The sequence below is a fragment of the Phalacrocorax aristotelis genome, chromosome 3 (genome assembly GCF_949628215.1).
Source record: "Phalacrocorax aristotelis chromosome 3, bGulAri2.1, whole genome shotgun sequence".
NCBI classification, from domain to species: domain Eukaryota; kingdom Metazoa; phylum Chordata; class Aves; order Suliformes; family Phalacrocoracidae; genus Phalacrocorax; species Phalacrocorax aristotelis.
Genome location: NC_134278.1, coordinates 117,713,593 through 117,733,492, shown reverse-complemented (window position 1 = coordinate 117,733,492; position 19,900 = coordinate 117,713,593). Strand labels below are relative to the sequence as shown.

Genomic DNA, 19,900 nt, shown 5'->3' with positions numbered 1-19,900 from the left:
CACTTTGCAAAGATAGTAGAGGCATGCAGGGATAATCTCTGTGAGGCCAGTGAATTGGTCACCACTGAAGCGCTCAGAGACATGAAATGAGGTGACTGTAATCTGCAGAGAGGGAGCCTTCCTCTCCTTTGGAAGTACAGTGACCTGCGGACACATGAAACAAACCACAGGAGTTTGAAAAGCCTCTGTCCTTTACGGAAGGATGCCACCGGAGGTAGTAAGGAGAAAACTGCAAACAGGCCAAGATATTAGTCACTCAGTGTAGTGCGTGAAGACCAGGGGAAAAAGAAATCATCAAAAGGGATGCTTGACCATGGACAACAGTTCACCCTGATTTTTTTTTTTCCTTGATATAAAAATACTTCTTTTTCATTTTATTATTGCAAGCTGCAATGCTTGGCAGAACACTTTCTCATTGAAATGGAAAATTTAATTGAAGTACCCATGGAGCTATGGCATTTATATGAAACCAAAGGAAACTTGCAGCTGGGAAAAGTCAAGATTCAAGTTCAGGATATCAAGACAAATAATATGATTTGCCTTTTGTTGTAGCAAAAGGGAACTAATGATCAATGTTATTTTATTACTGCTTAAAGTGCTATGCCTAAAGAAGTAACATGTTAGTTTCCTTGAATGGCTTACGTGAAAAATAATGGCGGCTGGTCCCTGTCCCTATTTAATCAAAGTCATGGGCACTGGCATTTGTGTGACAACAGATTCCAAACAGACTTGGAAGTTCAGGCCTGTGCCAAAAGCCATGGAAAAACTGCTTGTGCATAAAGGGAAGTGATTAGCAAGCATGCTCTGCCACCTCAGCACTGCCTGTGGTGGGCGAGATCAACACTCCCCCCACTTGCCGGGAGCGTGGCTTCCAGTGAGGTGTGGACCAACACCAGGTCCTGGCTGCACAGCAGGAGCAACCTACTTGGGGGTGAGATGTGCCCCATCACAGGAGAAACGTCATCGAGGAGCTCTTCTCTTCCCTCTCACAAGGCTGAGGGGTCTTACCCAGAGGCTTTGGACTTGTCCCACAAGTGGGCTGTTGGGTGCCTGATTCATTTTCAGTGAGACAGAAGAGGGAGCATAGACCAGGGAGACAGTTTTTGCCTAATGTGTAGTGTCATCCTTTCCCGCATCTTTCTCTTGGTAGGTGATGAAATACACTCCAAAGAAGACGTGCATCCATGGGCAGAGGCTTTGTAATGGGTTGTCAGCTGAGGACCTCTTCTTTGACCCAGGTTCCTTATCCTGAAGAGTAGGTGATATTGCTAGGCTTTGTTGTGGGCCTTCTGGAGCAGTTTTTAATGTCCTTGAGCACTGCCTTCAGCCACAACTTTATCCCAATCCTCCATTGAACAGTGATCCATTTACAGGCAGAAATGGCTGCTGTCACTCAATGTTGAAAAGCTGTGACTGTGCCCCTATTCCCTGGGAAAGATGATGCACTTCCAGGGTTTTGCTGAGGACCACAGGATGCTTAAATGGCAACCTCGGAGAGCAGCATCACAGCCGAGGAAAGGCCGCGTGCGCCCAGCATGCCGGCCAGCCTTGTGAGGGATGTGCACGTGGTCAAGTGGTGCCCAAAGCTGGCCTCATGCTGAGAATATCGAGGGCAACCTGGGACTGTTGCAGGAGCACAGCAGTGAAGGACGTCAGCCTTGAGAACGCTGCTAGGGCCATTTTTAATCACTGAGCTGGTAAGTCCCAGGTCACTCTTTCACAGTCTGCTAAGCGGCATGTTTTAGGAGGCTTGTTGGGGTTAAACTAGCTCTCTATAGACAGACTTAGGAAGAGGTCTCTACAAAAAGTCAGTAGAAGGTGGGCTGTGGCTAGCAGTTGGGAAAATCAGGCCACTTGGCTGCTTAAATGGGACCTGCAGGACCTGCCAGACTTTAGGTTGGAGAGAGAGCAGCACTCCAGTGACTGGTACAAGAGTGTGATGGCTGGGGACAAGTCAAGCTTAGCACCCCTGCAACAGACTTCAGTGAAGCGAGTGTGTGAGTCACTGTCCTCACCAGGCAGGTGAGAGGCTTCCCGTCTTTCACCGCAACGCAGCTATTTCTCCCTTCTTCTCACAGTAAAGAGTTGATCTCCCCTCTTACTCTGGTCACGTTGCCCTTATTCTCCTCTCTCACAGTGAGGCTGTCACAACAAACACAGGAAAAGCTTGACAGGAGGAGTTAACCCACCTCAGGAGGGACAAAACCAGCCCATGGGCAGCAGAGGTTCCCAGTGAGGTGCTTTGCTTCCTTTGGCCATGTGCCACCCCCGGGGCTGATTTGCTGCCAGGGGTGAGAAGGGACAAGCCAGTTGGGGTGCGGAGAGGGACACAGGGATTTCTGTGCAGTGAGAGTGTGTTGCTCACAGGAAAACTTTTCTGCTCCAGGTGAATTAATTCAGGTTCAACTTTTTCAATTATTGCTATGGCTTGATTGGTAAGAGAAGCTATATCTGAAATATAATCATCAATACCTCAGTAAAGACTGAAAATACTCTGGACTGACTTACTTAAATCACATGTAACATGTCTTCTCAACACGATGCAATCTCATTTTCAACAATGTGGGAAACTCCAACTGTGCTTGGAGCTTACTAGATTGGAGGGTGCTTAGCAGTCTAAAAATATGATTCAAAGGACTTAAAGAATTATTTTTTTCAACCTGTACTGGAATTATCTTCCCTTCTTTTTAAATTAACAACTATCCTGGTGATAAAGTAACTTCATAGATGATTTCTTCTGCTATGTTAAAGTCACATTTTCAGGCAGTGATGTCTCCCCATTGTTTTTTACTGTGCCTTTTTTTTTTTTTTCCCTAATCTGTGTGAGATTTCCCTCAATTTTATTTGAACTAAAACTTTGCTGGTCCTCAGTGAACACAAATAGACAAAAGTACTGCTATTTTAGCAATATATCAATATGCACTATGTTTGTGGGTGTGCCTGTGAGCCTGTAGGTTATGCGGTATCACCCTATTTTAAAGGAAGTCATCTTTTTGTCAGATACATGCTCTTCATTAAAGATTTTTGCACAGAGCAGTAATAAGGATATGAGGAAACCTGCTGTCTTGGGCTGGCCACAGATTCACCAGCTGTATTAATAGATAGGATTAGTGAAGAAGAACCGGTCAGAAGGCTGCAAAGCTCCTGTCCCTTGAGATTTCCTTCTTTAGATCATTAGTCTCATTGAAGAGCTCCCTCAAATACCGGGAGCAGAAACTGAGGAAAAGGCTGGGATAATTTTATTTCACTGAGACAAACTGGGAAAGAGCAATTTCTGGGTTATAAGCTCCGCTGAAAATGTCTGTCCAGTTTTCTCCACAGGCACCCTGGAGGAACAACAACATCAGTTTTTTGACCAGAGAGTCAGCTGTAACAGAGCAAGGAGAGACTATCATAGGTTTCTACCTGCTGGCTTTAGGTATGTACTCAGCTTGGATGTGAAAGGAAGCTCCTAAGTAGAGTTTGGTATAAAGTTTAAAGTGATTCATTTGGGTTTCATCCCTAATGGAACAGGATGTTAGAAAATGCAACTTTTTTTTTCTTCAGCTATTACAAGATCAAAGAGGTACAGCTTTCTTTTGTTAAAAAGAGTTGTATAATCAATGCAGAAATATTGAGAAAATAATAGTCAAGCCCATAAATATTTAACTAATTTTCACTCAACTTAATCTATGGGAAGATAAAAGAAGTACCTTATCAGTAGTGCATGATATTTCTGTGTATTCTCCTGTCTCAGTAGTGCTGAACTAATGTTCTATGATTTCCAGAGTTTTGACTGCTGCCTGTCAGTTGGCATCCTAAAATTACGTTCTGCAGAGACAGAAAATACAGTTCCACAGCTTTAAATTTTAACTATTTGTGCTGCTCTTGACTTAAATGTTTGATGCACAAAGAAATAAACTTCTTCAAACAATCTACAAAAGATCTAAATACTAGAACATAATCCTGTGTTAGCAACCACAATACTGGGTGCTTATTTTTGGTTCTGCTGCAAGGCAGCTATTGCAAGTGTATAATATGGATTTGAACACGGCACCCAATATGGATGAACTTTGGTCCCAGCGCAATTTTTTGTTTGTTTAAATACTGTCTATTTTGGGGCAGAATTATTGCAGGATACAGGGAAGCTTTATGAAATTTTAAAGAATGTGGGTTTGCTAGGTTTTCCAACCACAGCAAAAATTTCCAACCATAAAACCTCACAGGAAAATACAAGAAAATGTAACTTTACCTAAATCCGTTCTTCTAAATAGCATATACAAAAATGTTTCTGGTTTTAAATGATTGATCTAAACTTTTTTTTTTTTCTTTTTCTAAGCTTATCACATATTACAAGTAGCTTACTAGCCCTCAGCTTATGCTTGAGAAAGGTCTATGGAAGTTACAATGTAAAATGCTAAGTATTTTAATATGTTTACAAGACACTTTCTGGTCTTCACCTATAGGAGCTAGGGAGAAAAAAAGTTGTGTTTAGAATAAAAAGAGAGATTCTAGTAGAAGAAAGTATGGCTTCTGTCTTGGGAGATTTAATTAGAAGACTGGCCATAAGATAAATAGAGTTGTTCCAATTTATCCCCAATCTGTTCATGTCTGTATATCCCTTCATGAGTGGCTGGGAAAAGGCTGCACCATCAGCTAATGAATTAATCAGCAGCACTTAAGATGAGAAAGAACATCTTAGGTCAGCAAGGCCAGTCCCCTGCTGTGACAATATATAAGCTCACTTATGAAGCTATCATGCTCCATCATATAACTGGCTAGGGGTTTTCTGGTGTTGCCACCACTCTTCCAGTTGACAGCCTGATCCTGATTTAGTTCCTCTGTTGGGTAGGAGCCTTTCCCTAAATTCTTAGCTAACGTGACCACACCAACTTCATACCCTTTCTGTCGTTCCTTTTAATAGAAATAATTTTTTTGCCTGCAATTAACATCCTATGTTCAATCTCTGTTCCTGAAGGAACAATCATAACCTGTGGTGTACCTTTGTATTCCTGTATTAAGCAAGTGAGGGTTTTGGGGTGTTTTTTTCATTGATTGGGGGAGGGGGTATTATAATTTATTTACTTTGTCTTTTTGAACCTGGACTCCTTTCCCCCCCTCCCCCCCCCCCCAAACTTGTAGCCACAGGACTGAATACAGCATCCAAGCAAGGTCTTGCCATCACCATTCACATTAATCCTTACACTTCCCCAGGTCTACTGATCCCTCTTAGTGTTGCCTCTGCATCACACTGGTAGTTCAAACTTCCATCAGTCGGCCAACAGAGGTCTTTTTCCTCTGCTGCTTCCTAATAGTGACCCAACGTCTTCTAGCAAATACTTTTTAAAGTACCTAGGTGCCTGAGCTTTTAGGTTGTATGTCTATTGGTTTTTGATTGTTCCAGGTCCTTCTGCCAAGCTTACAAGTGCTTGGCATGTGGTAGCTGCTATACTTGCAACTTATCTGCCAATTCAAAATGGAAGTTGCATTTCTTGCAGAGTAAATATAACCAGTAATAGCACTGCTCCAAGTTAAGTGTAGTGTGGATCTGGCTAAATTGTGATGGAGGTAGGTATACCTTTTTGCAATAAGAACCTTTGAAAAAATCTGTTGGTAATAAATAAACCAGAAAAGTCCTCATGTCTTTTTCTCCTCAAAGGTCTACTGCTGCATTTCTGCAAGCACCAACCATAACAATTTACAGTTATTAGTTTTATGTACACCAATAACAGTCTGTCTGGGGAGCAGTGATGTGGCAGAACAAAGTACTCTGTATGCAGATACCCTCTTGCCCTTCTGGCAGCAGAGGAGAAAGGCCAGTCCACGCATTACCTTCCCATACCTGCGTTTCTTTAGGGATCTAGAGGGACAATCAGTGTTTGCAGGAGTCTATGGGTACTTCCTTACACAAAGTCCCAAAGATACTCTCATTCGTACTTCAAGGTTTTTGATGCCTTGGAAAATGGCTTAATTGGTTACACTTCTGTAAATGCTACATATATTCTTCTCTTTTGAGTTTAAGTACACCGGTGCAGCTTTTCACAAATTCTGGTGTTCATTTCCAACACCAAAGGGATGTATATGATTGGTATTAGCACTTACCCAGAAGATGGGGTTTCTCTGAATCTCTTCACCTTCGCGTGATAAAGTCCAAAAAAACTATCTTTGCCAAGTCTTCCCACAGTCACACATCTTGACAGAGGATGTGAATATCCAAGAACTATGATCTAACGCCTTTTGCTGAGGCCTCTTTGCTTGTCCCCTTCTGGAAATTCTCACATGTTACATGTAGTGTGGGTGTCATATATGACAGACAGGACACTGTATGTGTCATACATCATCCCCAGCCAGGCTGTATCAGATCCAGAAAGCCGGGTCCTTAGCATACTGCACATAAACCAGAGCTCAAAGCCCACACTGGAATAGGTATTGCACACTTACACCACAAGCAAACCAGCATCAAAGTGCATGAGTGCATTTTGCAAAGGCTGATGGATTTTGAGATCACTGCACTGCTTCTTGGCATCCAAGTCACTGTTCCACCATTCTTGCTAATGCTTTGGCCAGGGGACAGCTAAGTGGGAGAAAACTGCAATGCTAATCCCGTAGAGGTGAGCCATCATAGCTTGCTTAGAGGCACTACCTGCAGGTGATGGCAGCCACTGTGTTACCCTTTGTTAGGTCAGCTGTGTCAGCATCCCCTTTCTGAAGGCAGCACTCTGTTTTCGGCCTTCCCTTCCATGAGCTCAGAACTGTCTTTCACAGGCAGGTGGGAGCTTGTCCTGTTGCTAGCATTACATCTGACCTCTTTTTTGCCTATGCTCTAAGTGGTATAATAATGTGGAAAATCCTTGTGTATTTTAAATTATTAGGTGCAATTTAAAAGTACTGTCCACAGCTGCTAGCTAAGTCAAAATTAGACCTGGGGGATAAAAATGAAACTTTTTTTTTTCTTTATAATTATTAATTGGCATTCTTAAGTAAATTGTTCTTTTCTGCATTTATACAAAATTTGTTCTTGCTCATATTCCCTAGTTTCACAGTTAACTGGAACTGTTAGAGTGAATGCTCAGCATAAAAGGAAATTCTCAGTCAGTAGAGGAGAATATTTGTTAGAGGACAAATTCTAACTTTTCGTGAGTGTTTATTTCAGAATGGTGTGCTGAAAGCATTACCAATCCCATCAGAAAACTGGAACAGATCACAAGATCCAAACATGTCTTTCTATGGAACACATTTCCGAATGGTAACAGTAAACTGTTATTTGACAAGTGACAGAATCAGTCTTATTTTGAGACATTGACAGATAAATCTGAGAAGGTGGGAAAGGAAACAAGCTATTCACAAAACATCCATCTGCAAAATGATCACATTTATTGAACAAATAATCTCTCCATGATTTGTCAAGTCTAAAACATGATGACTCTTCTCCTTCCTGCCAAAATTGGCAGTATGCCCCAGATAGGCTATTGTGTATGTGTAATTGGCAGCGAAGGCTGAAAACGCAGCAGGGTCACTTCATAGTTGCAGTAGTTAATGACAGCTTTGCAAATTCTCTAGATTTTATCAGTTTTAAATAAAGTTTTCTAATCTGAATATCTTTTACAGCAAACCTCTTCAAATAGACATTTATGCTTGTGTACAGGTAGTTGAATCAGTAATTGACTTCATTCATGCCTGCCTTATATCTAGATGGTCAATCCAATTCTGTCCCAGAGATAAAGTTATTTGCTGAGGGAAAAGCGTAGCTTGTATTGTGACACTGAGCCTTCACCTTTTGTTCTCATTCCTTGAATTCTTCCACTTAAGGCTCCCTTTTATATATATTTTAAACTGCATCTGGGTGGAGTTGTAACACACATTCTTCTAATTCATTCTTGTCAGATTTTACAAGTAAAGGCCATATAACAATGTCTAATAAGAACAAGTCTAAGTGCAAAGCATAATAACCTATCTCGGTTGGGTACAGATGCAGTCATCTATTGGCAATGTGGATGACCAGCTTGGAGCTATCAATTCCCTCATACCAAATTTGACTCCACAAAAACATGAATTGAATGTTAACAATGAAAAAGCATGCAGCCTCAGGTGTTTATTGCTTGTTCAAAGACCATCTCAGGTACATGAGAGAAAAATGGGGGCTGTCTAGATGCTCAGGCTTCAGTGATTTGGCAGAAATCTTAGTAAAGTTCCCTCTTAGCTATTCCTGGAGTTAAACAATCTCACTGTTCCCAGTCACTTTCAGCAGAGAGATTTTCAATATCCTTAGTCACTCTTGCTGGCTACTTTTTCAGTGCTTTCTTTGCACAGGCTGGCAGACAGCATGCTGATACAGGACTTTGTTGATAGGGTCTTGGTTCCTGCCTACTACCAGCTTGCTTGGCAGCCTTCCTGTACCTCCCCCAGAAATCATGGATAACTGCAGCACCCTTCTTTGTGGAGCACTTTTGTCATCTCTGGATTAAAATGTGCTGTTAGGGATATTAGTCTAGGGGAAGGATTACTACTGAATTACATAAGGGCAATACAACCTCTTTAATATTGCTGTCCATCCTATTCCTCCTACCTCCCAATATTTGCAAATGTGGTACCAAGTATTTTTCTGTGGGTGTTGGAGAAGAAAAGGTGATGCCTTAGCTGTTCAATATTTAGCATTTCTCAACATTCATTTAACCTGTTCTACTGTGATGCTGCCTGACTCACAGCAGCTGCTCTCAGTCCTGCCCTGCATTAATGAACTTCAGTAATTGTGTGTTATCTGTGTATTTTGCCACTTCAGAAGCTGCTCATGATGGGCAGCTCATATCAGACAGCGTTACAGCTTACGGGGGAAATGTGGTGATTCCCCTCTGAACGTTGTGTGGGGTGGAAGCGCTTAAATTTCATCCTACCCACTTTTTCTTTTCTCTCTGAGCCACATTTTGTTCTCAGTTGGAACCTGTCCTTTCTCACTAGGACTACCTTAGGATGCTGGGGTTGGATTTTGGCTTTGGGGTTTTTTCGTATACACCTGTTAATGAATATTGTAGGCAGCCTGCAAAAAAATGAAACTAGTTCCCGCTGTTTTCTTTTCTATCTTCTGTTTTATTGAGATGCCACCTAGTGACACCAAGGGCTTATAGCACTTTGAACCTCAGAGGTTTCATTCTGGGCACTTCATCTGCCTGTGATCTACCCTGAGGCACAGACTGCCTGCAAAGCAGTTGAGAAGGTCCCTACCCTCACTGGGAGTGTCAGAGCTATTGCTGGCCTTCCTCCGCATTGCATTTTCAACCTTTTTTTCCTGTAGTGCTGTCAGGGTTTGGGGGACGGATAGAGGGAGGCTGTTTAGTTTGAGGTGTTCTTTTGGTTGAGGTTGGTTAGTTTTTCGGTTTGGGGTTGCTTGGTGGGGGTTGGGGGCTTTTGTTGTTTTTTGATTTGGTTTTTTTTTAAAATCAGTCAGTCAATATAGTCAGCAATCCCAGACCACCACATCTATCTGATGGTGCAGAGATCCAGTGTCCCGTAGTCACTGCTCTAGTTGATAGCATTTTTATGTGACCACTGTTTTTGTTACTCCACATTTTACTGAGAACTGAGTTCCTCCAGTTTTTTTTTATCACAGTATTAATAAGGTCTACCACTCAGACATTTTAGGGACTGGATATGCTAGTGCAGGTTCTCCATCTGCTTTGATTAAAAAGGTTATGCCTACCTGCTGAAGTCATGCTCGCTCTATAACCGTATCTCCCTCAATGCTTCTCTCATCCCCACCCTCAGTGTGTGAATGTAGGTCCAGAAAATGATCACAAATACTGTCACCTCCATCTAAAATGTGTATTGTGTTTTGCTCAATTTTTTCCTTAAGACACTTCAACTGGAAACACCCTTACCCTCCAGGCTGGGGGAAATTTGACCTGCATATTCCCAGGAAATACACTTGTCTGATACTTTAAGGGTAGCCCTGCTATCCATTACACTGCATTGGCAGAATTTTGCTATTTACAATGGAGGTGTCATTTTATTTTGTCTGCCATTTTAGCAATATGCCTTCATATTGACAGGGAAAATATTTCCATGCCTACTGCCTCAAAAACTGTCTTACCTTACAGAATGTAGAGCTGATGTATACAAACAACACTACCACCATGTTTGCATTGCAGACTATCCTGATGCAGTCCCAAAATCACCCTCCTCCAGTGCCCTGCTGTGCCTATTTCTAATACCTAGACCCAGACAAAAGTCAGAAACAGTTCCTGACTTAAAGAGCATGCAGCTGTTGGAAATGAGATATGATTAAGAAACATTGTCACCTAGTGGCCAGAATAAGATGCATTTATTATTGTCGATCTCATCCTTATAACGAGATATATATAAAATATATGTATGTCTCTATCATTGCAGCAGTGACTAGTTCTTGTTAATACCATATGCTGACATGTCAGCTCTTCCCAGTTCAAAAGCTCTTTAGTAAACCATGCGTGTTTGCTAAGCAAGCCAGAGCAGCAGCAGCTTGGCAGTTGTGTAAAAAGAAGCTCTTAAAAGGAAATTGCTCTGCAGAAAAAGTAGTTCATAGTGCTGTACAGAGACTGTCCCATCAGCCACCTCCCCTCCCTTTAGATTACACAGAGCACCTCACCAGGCAGAAAGTAGCCAACCTTTCTGTTTCGAGAATGAATGCGTTGCTCTTTAGCATTTCAGCTCATGATACTCCCAGATGGCCTGGAGATTCAGAGGCAATTTCATCCAATCCCTGCCCAGCCGAGGCAGCCCGGCGGCGAAGTGCTGGATTCCTGACATATAGGGCTATTGATAGCTCCTGAAGGAAGGCGGCAGCCCTCTTACTACAGCGTTAAACCTATCAGCCATCTTTCATCTTGTGAACTCCTTTGAATAGGCTGTGCAATGACATCGTAACACGTCCCTCGTCGATGCATATATTCACCTCGTGCTGTGTCAATATACAGCAGCCTCACTCTGGGATTGCTGCTTGTGGCTGGATAGAGGGCTCTGGATCAACTCTTCTCTCCCTCACCTGGTAGTTAATGTTGTACCCTGGCGTCAACTGTGGGGAACAAAATCAGCAGCTGCTGGGTTCCTAAACCTGTCCTAGGCTGCAAGCATTCAAAAGAGGTGGTGTTTTGCTCCAGATTGCCAAGGTGAAGTGAGGCCACTTACGCTGGCAGTGGCAGAGCTGGTTTGGGGGGTGGAAATGGGAGCCAACAGGGAGCTGGGTGCTGCCCAACCTGCTGCTCAGCCCCACTCCAGCAGCCACTCTGGAGCCATCCCCTTCACTGGCTAATCCCCATTTTCAACACTGAGCCTGATACTTGTGAGTAAACATTTTGTTAAAAGTAATTCGTTTCTACATGTCTACCTAATTCCAAAAAGTGGGACACAAACTACCAAGGTCTTGCAACGATGGGTGGAGCAACAGCCATGCACATTTGGAAACTCTAGGTCTCTCCAACTGAATAAGTGGCTGAATTTCACCAGATTTACAGTCATCTCGCTTGCATTTTCCTTATGTAACTAGACATGTCCATGTCAGGCATCTCTGTTCCTGGAGAGTAGGAGGGGACACAACTTTCTTTAAATATAAATTTTAAAATACTCTAAAGCTTCCAAAAGGTCGGTTCTAAATGTTCTCTTCATATAGATTATCAGGTATATTACTGAAAAATATTGCCATCTGGGACAGGCTTTGCTGCAAGGAGATCCTAGACTGTTCTAGGAGAACCTTAATCTCACTAGCTGCATTTCTCAGGAGAGGACTGGTAAAGTAGCTTTCTGGCTATATGCATGAACTTTCAGTATCCATTACTGTGTACAATGTACATAAACAGTTGCAGCTTTTGGCAGATTATAGTCTCTGCTCCATTCTACCAATCTTTCTTCCTTCCTTTGTTCCCCAGGTGTTACATTTCATGAGTTTTATCTGCCTGCTTAGAAAAAAAACCACCTTCTCTAGGCCCTTAAATGGTGCATCCTCACCACACGCAGCAGCAGCTTTTTGTGTTTGTACTGTTTTATTGCTGGCTACTCACTTGTTCCTACTTCTGAAATGTACCCAGCTACTTAAAAAGGCTTCATGCATAGGTTTTCCAATGGATAATCTGGTTTAATTTCTTTCTAATGGAACAAAAGGGTAATTTTAGAAGAGGTGTTGCACACTTACACATTGAACTGCTTCTTGCTTTATTTGCTTTTTGATTTCATGGGTTTGGGGTTTTTTTTTCCCAGGTTGGCTGTCTTGGTTTGGAAACAGCATTGTGATTTTTGTCCTGTATAAGCAAAGACATCTTCTGCAGCCCACCGACTACCTCACATTTAACTTGGCAGTATCAGATGCTAGTATCTCTGTGTTCGGTTATTCACGGGGGATCATTGAAATCTTCAATGTCTTCAGAGATGATGGTTTCATTATCACGTCAATATGGACTTGCCAGGTAAGACTCGGTTACACTTAATTAGACAAAATAGTTGTAGCTGGTTTTGTTGATATGCTGTATATAATAACCAGACAGGCCCAAAAGAGTGAAAAGAGACACTGCCTGACTTTCCAAAAGGATAGTGTTCTCTTTTGTTACCCATAAATCTATGCATTTGATCAGTGTTTGACCAATTTTCTGGGATTTTTTTCTATCTATTTGCATAGTTCCTACTAGTTTGGGTTTTTTACTTCATGTCATAGCTCCCACGTGTATTGGAAAGCTAAGGTGTAGGCTGTGCTTGTCTTCAGCCCCCCTGAAGTCAGCCTAGTTCTTGGCACTTTAACATTTGACTTTAAGTAATGTGGACTCCTACTTGACAAGGAGTGTAGAGCAAAGCCTCTTCACAGCACTTGGGTATACCCATACATTTTAGCATATGACTTCTTGTACTAAATCAGTCATAACTCTTCAATCTTACTCCTAAATTCTTGGTTGCCTCATTGCCTGTTGTAGGATCAGTGAATTAACTTTATGGCACAGTCATCCCTGAACTTGGAGGCAGCTTTTTAATATGGTTTTTATTGTTAATTTGAAACATACCTGCATAGACAGAATATAAATACATCCCATGGATAGATAGGTGCAAGCCTGGTCCCCTACTGCTTTTGGTAATATCTGTGAAAGAGACTATACTTGGTGTGTCTGTTCCATAAGGGAATCAAGGCTCTGAAAATGACAGAATTAGCCTATAGCAAGGTATAAGAAAGATCATGATGAAGGAGAAGGGATAGAGAAATAATCCTCTTTTCTGGGTTATTTTTTTGGTGGTGTTTTTTTGGTTGGTTGGGTTTTTTAAGAGGTAGTTGAACTATTGTGCAACACAGATGAAAGAATTTTTACAGCTTATGTCCTCTCTCTTTCAATATAAAGGTTCAGTTTACGCAGAGAGGAAGAATTCCCACAGAAGACTCTGATTAACCTAGGAGCTGTAGCTTGATCTGAAAAACTATTTTCTTGTTTAAAATGTATGTCTAGCCATTTGGTAGAAAAGGATTTATCAAAATGAAGCTAATTATTTCCTCAGCAAAATCCCACTATTTCTCTCATGAGAACACCAGCATTTGCAGTCTAAGGCCTGTAAGGAGAAACTTTGAGGCCACCTCTTAAATTTTTTATTTATTTTTTTTTTAATTAATGGAAACATTTGAAGTCATGAGATAAAGACATACCTGCAAACTGTAAAACTCACGCCCCCACTCAGAATTAAACAGATTCCCAATTTTTCCTCTTTCAAGGAAGGCTGGGGCTATGATTAAGAAAGGAAAGGTGAAATTGGGATCTCCGGGTTCAGTTCTAGCTTTGCTGCAGGCTTCCTGTGTGAGACAGGGCAAGGCATTCAGTGTGAAGTCCTGAACCAAGATCTGTGGCATAATTTTACAGGTTGAAAGAGGTAACATTAAATATCCTTCTGCCTCCCCAGTCAAAGCTTTTCCAGAGCCCTATCTATGCTGTGTCTCCTTTTTGGGGCTGTAAAAAACAGCACACACAGGAATCTACATGGCATGGCACACCATGTCCATACCTCCTGATTTACATGCGAGTCTTCTGTCAGCAGCCGTACAGCTTTCTTCCACAATGCCTCTGCCTGGGAGTCCCTCTTTGGCTGACTTCGAGCTATTTAGAGTCTCGTTACAATGGTCTGGCTGGTTTTTTTGTTTTGTGGTTGGTTTGGGTTTTTTTAAGATGTAAAAAGACTGGGATGGAGGTGTGCTTGACCTTAACATCTTAATGTGATGGAGGAGTGCTTAATCTTGCTGTGCTTGAGCTCCCTTTACAAGGAGAAGTTTCACATTTTTGGGATACCCGGATAGTTTTGTGGTCAAGGTGTGTTAAGTAATCCTCTTTGGATCTCCCGTTTTTAAAGAGCATTTGTTTGTAAAATATGGATATCAAGCAAAGTTTTAAGGTATTGGGATCCAAAGATCTTGTTCAGGTCATTAATGATGCATTGGCTTTTCTAGACACTCTGATTTGCAAAGTATTAAAGTTTCTGTTTTGGTAATCCTCTGTGGGCTTTAAAAGGTAACATTTATCCTTTAAAATAGGAACTGATACTGTATTACTGCTAACTAAAAATTCACGGTAATAGGGAAACGTAAATTTGTACTCTGAATGAATAGTTTGAATTGGTTGTGAGTCATTGAGTGGTTGAGCTGGCTGTGGCTTGTTGAGAGACAGTCATGTAGGATTCCTGTTTCCACCAAGGTTATTCTGTGTTGGGGGGTCTTAAAAACATGTTTAATCCCTGACATCTGTCTTCTTGATTATTAAGTTTGGCAAAACACAAGCCAGTGATGAAGAAGTAACTTATAGAAGTAGAGTGGCTATTCTTAGGAAGAATATTGTGCAGAAGTAGCCAGAAGCTTCTGTGCATAAAAAAAGATATGAACATTTCTGTATGTGTGTGGACAGCCAGCACAAAGGTCATTCTAAAAATGTTCAGTGTTGAACAGCTGTAGGGTTTTGTTTGCTTGTTTTTTTGGTATTTGTAAAACATGATGCATTCGTAGTCTGACCAGAATGGGTCTCACATCTGGCACATGAGGAGTGAGGAGCTTGGTGCCAGGAAGATAAAGCCCATGCTTTCTGACATGGCTCTTCGAAGTCAGTGTCTCTTGTTCCCCTCACTGCACCCAGGCTCCTCTGCGAGTAGCTGGGATGAAAATTTGGGCTGCTGCACACAAGAACATGGCTCTTTCCTTAGCATGGCTCTTTCCTTAGCATGGCTCTTTCCTTAGCATGGCCCCTGTGTTTTCCCTGCCTTGGTTTGTTTTGCTGAGTCCAGAGAATGGCCTTACTTGACTTTCTGTCATTGTCCATTTCACTACACATTTGCTCCTATTTGATCAGTTAGCTTATGCTGTCAGGTGTGCTTAGGGAAACATTATTTTCCCAAGCTAGCCTGTCATTTCTGTTTATGAAGAAATTTCATGAGCTCACCTCACTTAATCCACCTAACTATTTTCCCTTTCTCTGACTCGGGCCTCCTTCTGTGCCTTCAGGTAATATTTTTCAAAATTAAGGTTCACCATTCTTGCTTGCCCAAGTTAGAGGGAGTGGGGAGAAGTCAGACAGATACTACTTCTCTCTCAAACCAGTCTAGCCTGTGAAAACTCTGTAACAAAAGATGCATCTCCACCTAAAAGCACCATCTCATGGCATACCTGCTGAATGGGACAGATAATGTGTCCTCCTGCTTTCCTCCTCTGTATGGAAGAAACACCACTACTCTTCCCCATGCCAAACATTATTTTTCTTTTTGGAGATCTGACAGAGCTCTCCTCAGGAATGAGGTCACATAGTAGGTCTGTATCCAAAGGCTGAATACTGTGTTACGGATATGGTTTTCCAAGGGTGGCTTTTGGACTCTGTTTTCACTTCTTGTTTATCCCTTCCCTGCTCTACCACTGTGTCTTAGTCATGATCTGGACAGAGGGAGGACAGCTAGTCTCTAGCATATTAATTTTTTAGCCTCTGGTAATATTATCAGTAAGTAAAGCAGTTGATAAAGTTCATGTCAGGGAATGTAAGCCAGTGACCAAAAGCCATCTGATCCCCCATTGACCATATTTCTAGTGAAAAGCTACCTCGGGATATATTGTTGTCCTTCCCATTATCTCCCCAGGGAAGTGGTTGACTCGGCCACGTTGGACACCTTCAAGAGTCATCTGGACAGGGTGCTGGGCCATCTTGTCTAGACTGTGCTCTTCCTGGAAAGGTTGGACTAGATGATCCCTGAGGTCCCTTCTAACCTGGGATTCTGTGATATGTTTTTTATTCATATGTTCTGCTGAATTAGAAGTTGCACTGAAACCTGTAAATAACATTGCATTCAAATGTTCTTACATGTAGGAAGTAGAGAAATGTTAATTTTCTGCAGGTAAACAGCACAGTTTCTTCTAAACCTTATTAATCAACCAACAGAAAGTTTTTCTTCTGTCTGTTAATCATGTAGTGAATACAAAAAATGCAGGCTTCAGCAAGCCTCTAAATATAGGGGAAGTATTATAACCTATCTGCTCCACGTAGGTGCACTGTAGTCATGTCAGAAACCAAGGATGGGCTGTGGGGTGCCTTTGAATTTAAAATCCTTCATAATCCTGGTACCTCAGTTAAAACTTGTTTCTGCAAATTCACTCTTCTAATTTCTCTTATTCTTATTTTCTTTTTTCTTTTTTTTTTTCTTTTAGAGCATGGTTTGGTTATTTTGACATTAATTTTATAAATACTTAAGAACTTTACTACCAGGGTCAAGAAAATTGACTGCTTTTATCATGTGCTTACTCTGCTTGCTATAAGCTTCTTTACAAAAAAAGTTACTTATTTCTGACTGTTTCTTACATATAAGGTGTATCTCCACTGTGCACAACAGAGCACAACGTAGTTATCTCCAGGCCATCACAGACAGACCCACTGCCACCGATGTGCTAACTGATGCTATTATCACAGATGCATTCACCTCACTGTCAGTCTAGGTGTCCCTGGTCCATCTGTCCAGCCAGATGGTGCCAGAGCATCCCCAGCAGATCTGGCTCTGCACAGAGACAGCCTCAGGAGGAACCAAAAAAAATCTGTTCAGCTTTGAGGTATTAGTGAGCATGACAGTATCCTGCCTGACAGGATTCAGCCCACATCACCTCTGTGCCTGCAGCCTGCCCTCACCATCCCACCAAGGGCCAGCCTGGAAGGGCCTGCCCTTACCCTCTTCTGCTGAGTTTGCTTTGTGTTGTCTGGAATAATTAAGCCACAGAGGGGATCTGGAGAGAAAGACGTGACTGTCTCACCCTGTGGTTGAGTTTGCTACATAGCAGTGAGGAAATCTGGTTTTGAATCCTGCACTGCTTAATGCCTTGATGTTTTATACAGTATTTCTGTCTGGCATACCCTGGGCAGAAACACTGGCAATGTAGTGAGCAGCAGTGAGCCCCACGTTGCATGCATGTATTGTTTTACTCTGTTATCCCTAATTCTTTTGTGCACAGTTTGCCTGACAGCACCAGACCTGTGGTATATGTGCGTCCTGAAAAGGCATGGTGTGGCTAGGAAGTCCAAAATTTTCTAGAAGTGCCAAAGTCAGTGCGTGCACATTGAGGAAGATGTGACCCATGGAAATGTCTGGGATTCCTTGCACTTTAACAGGCTTTTCCAAATTGTAGTGGTGTAGCTGGTCAAGGTGCCAGCTGAAACCCCAGACGAATGGGGATCTCTAAGAAAGGCTGGATGTGCAAGTAGCTCTGCTTTAACAATGCTGCTGTTGGACAAGGAGGGTTCCCCTCCTTCCAGTGTGTCTGACCACTCACGTAGGGAAGTTTCTCTTTGTCTATGTGCCTGGTATTTGTTTGCTGTAAGGACAGTGGAGCATCACCATATGTTCTGTGAGATTCTGTGATGTTGAATAGTCTTGGGGCTTATCTTCCTAGGGAGGGGATGTGGATCTGAGCACCTTTGGATGGAGAAAGTGAATCCAGCTCTCCTCCATCGTCCATGGGGAAAAGGGAGCATGGACCAGCAATCTCTCAGCTTTTCACAGTGACACTGCTTAATTTTTGAACAGTCTTGCACAGTTAAGGGGAGGATATGGCTGTGAATACCAAGCAAGTCTAATCTATTGCGGACTGCAGTAAGGCATTAAAAATCAAAAGGGTGGTGAGATATGCACCTCACCCTGTTCTGTTGGGTACTTCAGGAGCCTTATTTGCCCACTAGTTTTGCCACATCCAGTCTAGGAGTCAAGCTCAGAGCCGCAATTGCTATTGCACCAGGCAAGCAACCAAGAGATGCAGCCCTGCAAAGCCGAGCACGGTGGCCCTTACTCCCTCTTGTAGATTCAACTTCCAGTCACTGCCTCTTGCTGACATTTAAAAATCCAGCATTTTTGGTGTTATTAAATGTTTAGACTCCTAGCATGACATTTCTGAGAAGTAGTAATGTCTGTCTTTTGTAAAAATTAGAGGTGGGGATCTGAAACACCAAAGGGAAAATTGCAACAGTAGGAAATTCTGAGCTCAATAACGATGAAAATATATGAGGCCTTTTCAGAATTTTTGAGGGGAGGACTTCTAATCTTGAATAAAATATTTTATTGGTGGCATTTGCTTTCTCAGAACATGCATTTATCTCTTTTCCTGTACACAGACTGTAAAATACTGATAAATCTTGCCTGAGGAGGAAACAGAAGGTTAATACCTTCTTCTTTTAACAAACTGTTCTGTAAATTGTCTGATAAATCAAAAACCTTAAAGGCATTTATGTTCTTCTATATTTATCTGTTTAGGGTAGATTTGAAGGGCATTGATTTCTCTCCATTTAATATAACTGGTAAAACCAACTTAGCTAGACTATTGACTGTGTTGACTCAGTTTGTGATTTTATGCATTTGTAAATGCCAAGACAGCGTTTATGTATTGCTGTATGTGATATGGTATTCCCTCATGTTCTGGGTGAGATGACTGACCAGTGGTAGCTCAGAAGTCAGCATGACCAGGTAATAAAAGCAACGGCAGTTGGAAAGGACTGAAATGAAAGCTGGCAGGCTTCCTTTCTCGTTCCTTCCCCAAACTTGGAAGATTGCTGAGGTATCTATATGTATTCTTCATCAAACTTCTTCCAGCATAACCACCCATTCACATTTCTCCATCATCCATTCATTTTTTTTCCTTCACAAAATCATCCTGTTTTCAGCTCATCCCATATGTAACAAGCACACCTTTGCATATGTCTCTCTGCCTCTCATTGTCCCCAGCAGCTGTCTGTGTGAGCACCTTACCACAGGTGTCTCACTTATGAACCCCAGACAAATCCACAAGCTGTTCATCTTTACCCCTAGCAACATATGTCAAGGTGGATAAAGGTTTGCTCCCACTCACCCTCCCTCCCAGCTGACTACAGGAAGACATACAGACAGTTGCTGTTATTGTTCTTGCCCATATGTGAGAGCACCTGAATATTCTTCCACATTTTTCCGCCTCTCTCTCCCTGTGGGGAACTGTCTGTGCAGACTCACATTGAGTTCACTAGTGGTCGCATGCAGTGGAGCCAGAACACATGCTGCAAGAGTACCTTCATCCTCAGCATGGCTTTCTGCTGTGTCTAACTTTGGAAGAGGTTTCCCATCCAAAGGCTGAGCTAGCTCAACCTTGCTTGGTGTAAAAACGTCTTGCAATATCACTGTTTATCCTAGTGTCTAAGCACGTACCTCTACAGTTGAGGCTGGGACAGAAGAAACAGATTTTCTTTCTTTCTTTCTTTCTTTCTTTCTTTCTTTCTTTCTTTCTTTCTTTCTTTCTTTCTTTCTTTCTTTCTTTCTTTCTTTCTTTCTTTCTTTCTTTCTTTCTTTCTTTCTTTCTTTCTTTCTTCCTTTCTTCCTTTCTTCCTTTCTTCCTTTCTTCCTTTCTTCCTTTCTTCCTTTCTTCCTTTCTTCCTTTCTTCCTTTCTTCCTTTCTTCCTTT

At 42.0% G+C, this 19,900-nt stretch overlaps 1 protein-coding gene across 1 annotated transcript in view; it reads left to right on the top strand.

Annotated features, from left to right (window-relative positions):
- The first annotated feature begins 3,208 nt into the window (after positions 1 to 3,208).
- The window catches only part of LOC142055824 (visual pigment-like receptor peropsin), a 31,881-nt gene continuing 15,189 nt past the window's right edge, over positions 3,209 to 19,900 (top strand). Inside the window, exons 1-2 of the mRNA XM_075089891.1 lie at positions 3,209 to 3,418; positions 12,202 to 12,407. Of these exons, the coding sequence (XP_074945992.1) occupies positions 3,298 to 3,418; positions 12,202 to 12,407 (327 nt within the window). The 5' untranslated portion in view covers positions 3,209 to 3,297. The remainder of the gene's footprint in view (positions 3,419 to 12,201; positions 12,408 to 19,900) is intronic.